Source organism: Tyto alba, unplaced genomic scaffold, assembly GCF_018691265.1.
Source record: "Tyto alba isolate M040663 unplaced genomic scaffold, T.alba_DEE_v4.0 Super-Scaffold_45, whole genome shotgun sequence".
NCBI lineage: Eukaryota > Metazoa > Chordata > Aves > Strigiformes > Tytonidae > Tyto > Tyto alba.
Window position 1 is genome coordinate 297434 of NW_024881321.1, and position 9885 is coordinate 307318.

The 9885-nt window shown below is 39.4% G+C and overlaps 1 protein-coding gene across 3 annotated transcripts; it reads left to right on the plus strand.

The window, feature by feature from the left end:
* The first annotated feature begins 5 nt into the window (after positions 1–5).
* Positions 6–9523, plus strand: NHLRC3 (NHL repeat containing 3). Of its 3 annotated transcripts, none has more exons than XM_033000261.2 (7): positions 6–138; positions 1278–1430; positions 2293–2440; positions 2929–3129; positions 4275–4366; positions 5886–5998; positions 6505–9523. In XM_033000261.2, exons 1-7 carry the CDS (start codon positions 55–57, stop codon positions 6731–6733), a joined length of 1020 nt encoding a protein of 339 aa, XP_032856152.2. In that variant the 5' UTR covers positions 6–54; the 3' UTR covers positions 6734–9523. The 3 variants fall into 3 exon arrangements, with proteins under 3 accessions (XP_032856152.2, XP_042661795.1, XP_032856153.1); XM_042805861.1 differs by lacking the exon at positions 6–138 and adding an exon at positions 225–272; XM_033000262.2 differs by lacking the exon at positions 6–138 and adding an exon at positions 288–747.
* The last annotated feature ends 362 nt before the right edge of the window (positions 9524–9885 follow it).

Here is a 9885-nt window from a genome sequence, read left to right on the forward strand (position 1 = left end):
CTGCCATGGCAACGCGGCCCGCCCGCGCGGCGGCCCCGCCCCGCCGCGGCCTCCATGAGGGAGAAGCGGCCGCCGCGGCCGTGGCGGGTGATGGCCGGCGCTGGGCTGGCCCTGCTGGCCCTGCTCTGGGGCTCGCAGGTGGGCGGCGGCCGGGCCGCCGGGGAGGGGAGGGTGGGAGGGAGGGAGGGTGTCCTGGTGCGAACCCGGCGGGGGCCGGGGGCAGCGGCGGGGCCGGGGCGGTAGCGCCCGCCTGGCCCCCCATCCGCATGGAGGTGCGGGCAGGGCCCCGTTTCGTCCTGCTGCCTTCCCGCGCCTCTTCTGTCTTGCGCCGTTCTGGCTGGGGGCTTGCTTATGCGGCTTCACAGTTCTTCTGAGATAAACGCATACCCGGGGTGACTTTTTTTCAGGGGTTCCCAAGCAAAACGCTCTGCTTAAATGAGGAAAAACTTGATCGTCTCTGGGTGAATAACTTTGCGCTTCTTAGTGGCAGGTTTTCTCCGCGCTTTGTTACTCTGTGTTTTTCTCCGTGTTCGGCTAGCCTTTCTGAGGCGGTTTGCAGTTCTGTGGCATCACCTTGCCCCTGCTGCTGGCGAGGTGTTTAACAGAAATGCCGAACGGCGTTGGGCCTTCAGGGTCGTCACTTGTTACTTTCTAGTTCTAGCCTGATCCTCCTGTTTTACTGCTCAGCTTGCAGCAGCACAACGCTGCTTGACTTCCATCCTTCTGCTGGAAACATAGAACAAAAAGGTGGAAGATCATATTTTTTTTTTTTTTTTCATTACCCTTTAAAACATGTACTTTGACTGGAATTTTGCTGTTTATGGTGTCTTACACTTTCCCATTTCCAAGATGTAGTTTTCTTTCTTGACCTGTACTTTCCCATAATTCTTAGTTTTCTTATTTTCGTATCTTCTTCAAGTGGTAATTGATTCAGTTGTGTTTGTAGCTTTCTCTACTATCTTCCTCATTTTGGAATGTGATTTACAGATAATAATAGCAGCTCGGATGTAGGAAATTTCAGGGTGGTTTTTTTTGCCTTCTAATTCCAGAGTTCCCCAATCCAAATGACTATTATCTAATTTCCTGTTTGTCAGAGTTTTCCGATTTGCAGTCGAAAAGCCTAATTACAAGCCTATTTCTGTTTATATATCTGCTTTATTTAAATTGAATAAATCAATTTATGATGCTTCAGTACACAGTTGCTTTCTACTGCTGGTTATTCTAATCCCACCATCATGGAATTTAACTACTAGTGGATATTTATTTTGTATTTTCAGGTTTTAAAAGCATTTGATTACTTCTCTCCTTGGAAGGGACAGCAAGAGATGTACAAGCTGGACATAGGCTGGCCTAAAATTCCAGAATACTTCACTGGCCAAACATTTTGTGTTGCTGTTGACTCTCTTCATGGTTTGGTCTATGTAGGACAAGTGAGTGAGGAGACTATAGTTCTCACCTTGTTGTAGTGTATTTTTGCCTTTAAAGTGTCTGGTTTAGATTAGGGGGTATATATATATATATATGTGTGTGTGTGTATATATGAATAATGATTGTATAAAAGTTAGAGAAAATTTAAGTATAGATGGCTCTGCTGTATCCATCTTTTAAAGCAGTTCTGGCATTATGCTTGTTTGTGCTTTTAAAAGCATTAAATTTCTGCGGTATGAATGCATGTTCTAGCTAACTGAGTTACAGTAGCTTCTTCTCTTAACTGTATGGCAAAATGTGATGCTGGGGCAACTGAATTTTCCACTCTTTCAGCCTTTGTCCCATTAAATCAAAACCACGCAGCTCTAACAGCCAGTTAGAGTAATTGGAGCTCAGTTACTTGCTCTACCCAGTTCAATGCATTGGTATATCTGGGTCCACACGTAAGATACTCTCCATGAAAAGTGGTGGGATTTAATTATAAAGCACAGTATGAGTACTTGACTGCCATGCAGCTAATAAGTACGGTTGCAGTTTTTCATGTCTGTGTTACACTTAGCATATTTTTCAGCAAGAACATAAAACATGATTCAAAATGAAGACCAAGATAACTGCAGGAGCTTGGCTGCTCTGAAAATTGGACTCTCTGGTTTAAGTTCAAGCTCTAGAATGAGTGGAAGGTTTTGCATGCTAAACTTAGACCCTTCTCTCTTCCTTTTTCTAGATGGAAAAAAGGATATCTAGCAGACATTCTTGGGAGATTCTTATGATTCATGAAATGTTCCAAAAACCTTAAAAGAAATTTTCAAAAATGTGATTACTTCTTTAATATGTTTTCTTAATAGACCTTTTTTGCCTTTTCAGAGGGGAGAAAATGTGCCAAAGGTACTTGTATTCTCACAAGAAGGCTATTTTCTTTACTCCTGGAATAACACAGTTGAAATGCCTCATGGTATCTTTGTATTGAGCACTGCAACAGATAGTTCAGTATGGATCACAGATGTTGGAACAGGTATCTGTGCTGACAATATGAGAAGTATAAGGTGGGGAAGAAAATGCTAATACTGCAGATACTACTTTAAACAACTCATTTATTTAAGTCTCAATTCTGAAACAGATTTGTGTTTTTCTTGCTGTGAACAAACTGCTCAGGTGCTACACAAAATACTCTGAAGGTTTGTGAGTTGTGCTGTTTGTCTGCTTATAGCTTCTGAACTTAGTAAGCACTTTCCCTGCCATCCCTCCCTCCAGTAGAAGTATCAAGGAAAAAAAAAATCTTCTGGCTAGACTTACTGTCTAACCTGTCCTAGGTTTGGTGACCCTAATACAATGGATGAGTATTGTTGTAGCCTATGGATTTACTAGCCCACAGTCATATTCTCCCTGTAGAATTTTGTCTGATTTATTAATATCATTTGTGAGTATCAGGAGATTTTTAATCAGTTGCAATACTTAGATTTTGTTTCATTAAGATGTTTTTGCACTTCTTTCTTAACTCAGGGAAATACGGGCACACCGTGAAACAGTATAGCCCTTCGGGTAAACTTTTGCAGATCTTGGGTACACCAGGTAATGCTGGCTCAAGTTTGATTCCCCTACAGTTTGATCAACCAGCAGAGATCTTTGTAGAGCAAAGTGGAGATATCTATGTTGTGGATGGAGATGGAGGAATGAATAACAGATTGCTCAAACTCTCAGACGGTACGGAAAAAAGATCTTTGCAGTAGCTGACCATTGAAAATTTAATTTTAAATAATGCAGCTTGAGAATACTTTTAAGCAAGGACTAGGTAGAGCTGTCATTTAACATTAGTTTGAAAACTTTGTCAAATCAGATCCTGGTTTATTGCTTGTCACTTCAGGAGAAATCTCTTAACCTTTTATGACAAGAGGCTGAGAGAATGAGTTTGTTCAGTCTTCAAGAGAGAGGGCTAAGAGGGTTTCTTACTGCTGTCTTCAAGTCAGTAATGGGAGGGTATAGAGAAGACAGAGGCACACATTTCTTGGAGATGTACAGTGAAGAATAAGGAACGCTGAGCAAAAGATGCAAGAGGGGGAAATTGCTGTTCGATTTTTGGAGGGAAAGATTCACAGTGAGGGTGGTCAGACCGTGAACGGTCTGCCCAGAGATGGTATGCAGCCTGCACTCTTGGAGATGGTCAAAACTTGATGAGATATGAGCAACCTGATCTAATTTCAGAGTTGAATTTGTTATCAAGGCTAGTCCTGCTTTGAGAAGCAGGTTGGACCAAATGGTGTCTGGAGATCTCTTAAATTATTCTGTGATTCTGATTAGCTTGCTTATATCCCCAGTTAGATGATCATTGTCAGTTAGGGCAGTGAGCGAGGAGTCTGCGTGTGCCCACAGTTAGGAAAAAGTGGAGGAGCTACCATTTCTCCTCTGTACTATCATAAAGCAGTTTCCTAATACCTAGTTTGCAAAATGATAAATTGTTAAGACTCAAAACTGCCCAGTAACAAATGTAAAAAATGAATTTAGTAAACAAATGAGGATCATAATCAGCCAACCTTTTTTTTTTTTTTTTTTTTTTTTAAATACAGTGCTTAACAGTCTTGGACTATGGCTCTTGTGTAGTAGTGGCTACGTTTCTGTAACCATAATCCTGAAGCCAGTAATAACAATCCAGTAGTCACTGTAGCAGTTCCGGTATTTCTTGGGTTTATGTATTGAGAGTACTGTGTTTAAAAAACTGAGTTTAGGAATTTCACCTTTTAAAAATTACTCAAAGTAACTTTGTAAGGGAATGACTTAAAGCTGTTTCATTTGTTGTTTTCTTACTGTGATTTTTTTTTTTACTTTTATTTTTCATGGTGCTCACTGTTTAGATTACAAAGAGATATGGCTGACTGGAACAAATGGGACCGGCATTGGTCAGTTCAAGATTCCTCACAGTGTAACAGTAGATGCTTTTGGACGGGTAAAGAATAAAGGGAGAACATTTTTTCATCTTCCAACAGATTTGTTTAAATGTATTTGAAGAAAACAAATTGTATTTCTTTTTTAATTGAACTGCTGTGATCTGGGTAATTTCATGGGAGCTACAGTTTTCGGTGTGACAGTTGTCAGGAGCTGAAGTTTCATACAGCAGACCCAACTGAAGTAGGTGATTCCAAGGTTAACACAAGGGCTCTGACCAGCTACCTTGCCAATGTCCATGCAACAACAGACTGTTCCTCCTGCAGTTGCTAACAGATTGCCATTGTGCGAGTACAGTAGAACTATGTTTTGCAGTAAATATCTAGACAAGCACTTACGTTTCTTCAGGGGACTTTAATTTCCTGTTTGGAAATTCCAAATAAGCTTAAGATGATAGTAGGGCTCTAGGTAGGTTGTGGATATCAGTCCTTTTCTACATGCAGCTCAAGGCGTTCAAGAGTCTACTTCTGCCAGGTGTTAATCGTAGTCTGGCTTTTGCTCTGCTGCTCAGGTAAAGGAATTACACAGTTGCTCCTTAATCTGTTTCAGGGAAAATAAGATTGCTTGACTAAAACATCTTAAATCACTGGTTTGAGCTAATTCTGCTGTATGAACCAGAATGAGAAGCAGGTATAAAAATCACTTCTCTGCCAATACTGGCAGGGTGGGAGGGAGAGGGATGTGGTGACTTTATGTTGAAGGGTAACCGTGAGTATATACATTCAAAGACAGCAAATGGAATGGGCTGTGATTTTATTGCCAGTGTAGTGCTGATCGTCGGATTCCTAGGAGATCTAAGAGAACGTGGTAGCAGTGTTTAATTTAAAAATAGTGATGAAAGATCTTGGGTCAACTTGTTTATTGCTCCATTTTGGGTGTTATCCCAGTCATGAAGTTTGCTTATCAGACTGATGGGTTGTCAGCAGCTAAAACTTCAATAACTGTAGTGCAAGAAATCCCTTCACTGGAACTGTCTAGTGGTATTGCTAGCTTGCATTGTTTGTGAAACCAGTTAGCACAGGGTGGGACAGAGACAAGCTCCACAGAACTGATTAGACAAAACATGCTGAAAATGCTCTTAGTGTTTAAGTTGCTCAATATTTGTAGTAGTATTAGGCATATCGAGAGTGTTTGCAGATGCAGATGTCATAGTCATGGATCATGAAATGAGACTACTGCTGGAAAACAAATTGTTAGCGGGTGACAGACCAGCATCTTTAGAATTAAATAGGTGGGAATATGTCTTTGCTGGGAGAGCGAGGGAATCCTAGTAAGCATGTCCATATCATAGCCACAGAAATTAAAACACTGATTTCTGTTAAAGAAGTACGGATTAATTTGTGTACGTTAACTATGTGATAGTTTTGTTTTATATCTGGAAGTCCTATCTACTTACGTATTTTTGAATGGGGAGGTACATTCTTCCAAGGGGTACTTCTTTTTTACTACATGCTTTTGTAAGTAACTAATGAATTTGATTTGTGCTATTTGTGAACAGCCATGATTTTTGTTCTTAACAGGTATGGGTTGCAGACAGAGACAACAAGAGGATCCAAGTTTTTGATAAAATCACAGGGGAGTGGCTTGGGTCTTGGAGCAGCTGTTTTTCAGAAGACGGACCCTATTCTGTTAGGTATTTTTGAACAGTTCTTCTAGAAGCATGCAATTACATAAATAAGGTGTACTCTTACTGGTGAATTAAAATGTTGATATTTAATGCCTGATGACAAGGACCTAACCAGTTTAACTAATCGGGTGCTGGGCCCTAATCATATGCAAAGGTATGCACAGTTGTATATTGACAGAGAAATCCTGGCTTTATAACAAGCCCCATGGATTTGAGTGCAGGATTAGGAACTTAATTTTAAAGTTGTTGTGTGTTGTTGACCTTACTGTTGCAGCTTTTACGGGAAGAGAGATTGTCTTGAATGAATTGTCTGTAGTGTAATCCGTCTCAAGGAGCAGCAACATGTAAAGCAAGGCTTACAAGTTAATTCTCAACGTTTCACTGCGTTTAGTCTGTCGTAGCCTTCAAAAACTTGACTGTTGAGGTTTTCTTTGTTTAAAAGTGCATGGTTGTGTTAAAATGAGTTACCATATGGAGTTCGTAATTCAAAAATGTGTTTCTGTCTTTCACAGATTTACTGCCGATTACAAATACCTGATTGTAGCTCAGCTGAACATCAACCGGTTAGCAATTTTGGCAGCACCACCGGTTGGCTCTATTGGGGACTGTTTTATGGTCAACACAGTCCAGCTGGCAGATGAAACCAAACCACACCTTGTGGATGTCGACATGAAGAGTGGAGCAGTCTATGTCGCAGAGATTGGAGCCCAGCAAGTACAAAAATATGTACCCTTAAGCTGATGGTTTCCCACAACTACCATGGCACAAGCTGTGTGACATATAAGACCTATGACCACATTTCCTTGAGTTTTCTGTAGCTTGTGTTTCCTTAGACAAACACAGAACATTGTGCTCCCAGAACTCTAGAGCTAAGAATCTGTCCTAGCTGTTCTGCAGTGCTGGAGCAATACTTGATCTTGAGGTGTTACTCATTTTAGTAATTCTGTGGTGGCTTTTGTTTTTGTTGCTGGCAGTTGTAAAATGACTTTTATAAGCATCTTGATTTTATTATATAAAACTTCACGAACATAGCTGCTGTTCCCGTCTAGGGTCATCTCGGGGCTTCTCTACTTAGCCTGTGTGTATTGTTAAATGAAGTTCAGAACTGTCTGAAAGAAGTTTATAAATGATTTCTTAGGAGGTGAGCACCTCATTTTAATATTTCTTCACTTGCTTTTTTTTAATTACTATGCTAATACTGACCAGCACAGAATATAGGGGTGCATTATGTGGAATGAGTTGCTGCTGGGATACTGGCGTCAGTGCTGATACTGGCATTTGCCTTAGGTAGTTAGTGACATTAGCTAGAGCTGAAAACTTAGGTTTCAATGCTTAAGTGGTAAAGTCTGTAATAAGCTTAAGTTGAATTGATATCAGGCACTTCAGACTAAATTAAAAGTATGTGCACAGCATCAAAGTACTGATTCTTAACTAAATCAATTCTTAACCTGATTTGATTTATATCGGCATGAGTTTTTTTGTTTCTTATGATTTCATAGTGGAACATACTGAAGTTCAACTCATTTAAGTTCCTCAAGATAAACAAATTGCAATTTCCTAGGAAAGACTAAATCAGCATTAAGGGACTGGTAGAACGATGATTTTCTCCCAATTTCATTGAAGCCGTCAGTTAACAGCAGTGCATCTGTTTTGATTTGGTGATTTTATACTGTTTTATATCCAGAACTTAGACCTCATCAATGCCATTAATGTCTAAAGTTTATTACAGTGTATCCTAGCAGATGTCTTCAAGCTCAGTCCTAAAAAATGCTGTCTCTTTTCATTCCCAGTCCAGAGTGGTTCTGTTTTCCATACAGCATAGAGAGGACTGGGTATAGGAAAATGGGATGGGGAAAATGGCATGGCAGAAATGAGACAGTGACTGATTACCTTTGTAAAGCTGTGGGCCTACATTCCATATTTATCTACTATCTCTTCAAAATATTTGGGAGGGGTTTTGCTGTTTCCACACACTTACTCTACTGTGTGGACTATTTTAATGTTAATTACCAGCTAAAAGAGGCAACTTTTTTTTCTGCTTCCTTAGAAAGGGAATATGGGAAATAGACTTATTCTGCTTGGAAATGTCTACTTCAGTGAATGTTACCAAAAGCAAATACTTTTTAGTTTGGCAGGTTTCAGCCTCTGATCAAAAATTTGTGGGTCAGCAGATGGAAAATCTGTCCAGAAAAGTCAGATTAGTATTTTTTGTGGAAAGTAACTCAGCTGTGGAGCCTGATGGCCTGATCTCGGTACTACTTGAAATTAATGCACTAAATGTGAATGCTTTGTTGTTGGCTACATCCACAATAACAAAAGCAGCTCTTACCTGGCTGCTTTCATGCAAGCCTTAGAACCAGAACTTCAGGGTTATACACTAGCAAATACAGTCCATCATTCACATGGTCTTGAATGGAAGCTAGTAAGCAATATTTATTAGCTGAAAGCGTAGCAGTACTTCCTCTAGACCTAAATGGATGCATCCCCATTGCTTTGCAGTGTGTTGTGTAGATTTTCTAACTAGGTCTCCACTAGCTCAGGGATCTCTGCTCTGTGTGCAATTTCGCTATGTCTCACCTACAGAAGGTGGATTTTCTTGTAAAAATATTAGTGTAATATCATTAACTATATTTGAGCCTATCTTGGTGGTGTAAGGGGTCCAGGCACATCCATCCTTCTTCACCACATCCTCTTATTTATTTTTCCTTTGTCACATCCATTTGAAAGACAGCTTAAAGTTCTCTGGGAAGATGTTTCTGTGTTCAGTAAAGTAGTGTGCTTTTGGATGTTGCTGAGTAAGTTATCTCTATGAGCTTGTTTGCTGCGTGGATCTGCTCTCAACTCGCTTTTTACATGGACTTTTGCAGCCCCTAAAAATGGGGAGCATTCATCCACTTTTGTCTGGCTTTACAGAGATAGGCCATGGTGCCAAAATGTGCCTTGCCTCTAGGCATTTGGGTATCTGTGATAAGAAGGGATGCTCATTATTAACTACGATGAGATGCCTAGGCTCCTTTATAGCTCTGCATCTATGACCAGACTGAGAAAATGATTGATTTGAGCGCTAACTAGCTAATTCTCTGAAGGTTTTCTTATGTATCATCTTGAAATGGTTTTCTGAAAAATTGCATAGTAAGATAATTTGATAAAATAAATTGAGAATTTCCCATTATGAAAAGGCTTGGGCACTTTATTTCTGTATTAATATCAATACATTCTGTTGCAGTGGATTACTTTTCTAAATATGGAGTCCTCAGCACTTGCATAAGGTATTTAATAATTTCTGATACCAACATTCAAATATAATCTAAAATTCCATATTATCTTTATACATTACTATTACTGTGGCTTATCTCTTTTGCATTCTAATTTATGTATCAAGAAAGGCACATAAATATCTCCCAGATGTTTTCCTCTAAGTAATTAGTAAAATGGGATGGTGGGTTACATAAGTGTCAAGTATAAAAAAAATATTTAAACTGTATACTTTTTTGATGCTAATGGGGAAATTAAAAACAAACTAACAAAACACTTCTTAACATAGAATCGGGTTTTATTTACAGAAAAGTTTTACCAAGCAATCTGTTCAGTTTGTAGAAGATCAAGAAGGGACTTCTTTATGGGTTAGAAATACTTGTACAAGAAGAAAAATAAGGTACTACAGTGTTAACTAGGCAAAAAAGAAAACCTAAGATGATTGCTAGAACCCTCAAAAATCTGGTTTTAGTTAATAAGTGCCACCTTTTAAATGTGAGAAGTAATCACTGGAATATCCAAGTAAAGGAAATAGGAATATTCCCTGTTTTGATATCTCCAACTTTGCAGACTTTTTTTTTTTTTTTTAATTGATCTTTTTCTCTGGGTAAATACATAGATTGTTAACTGGCTGACTT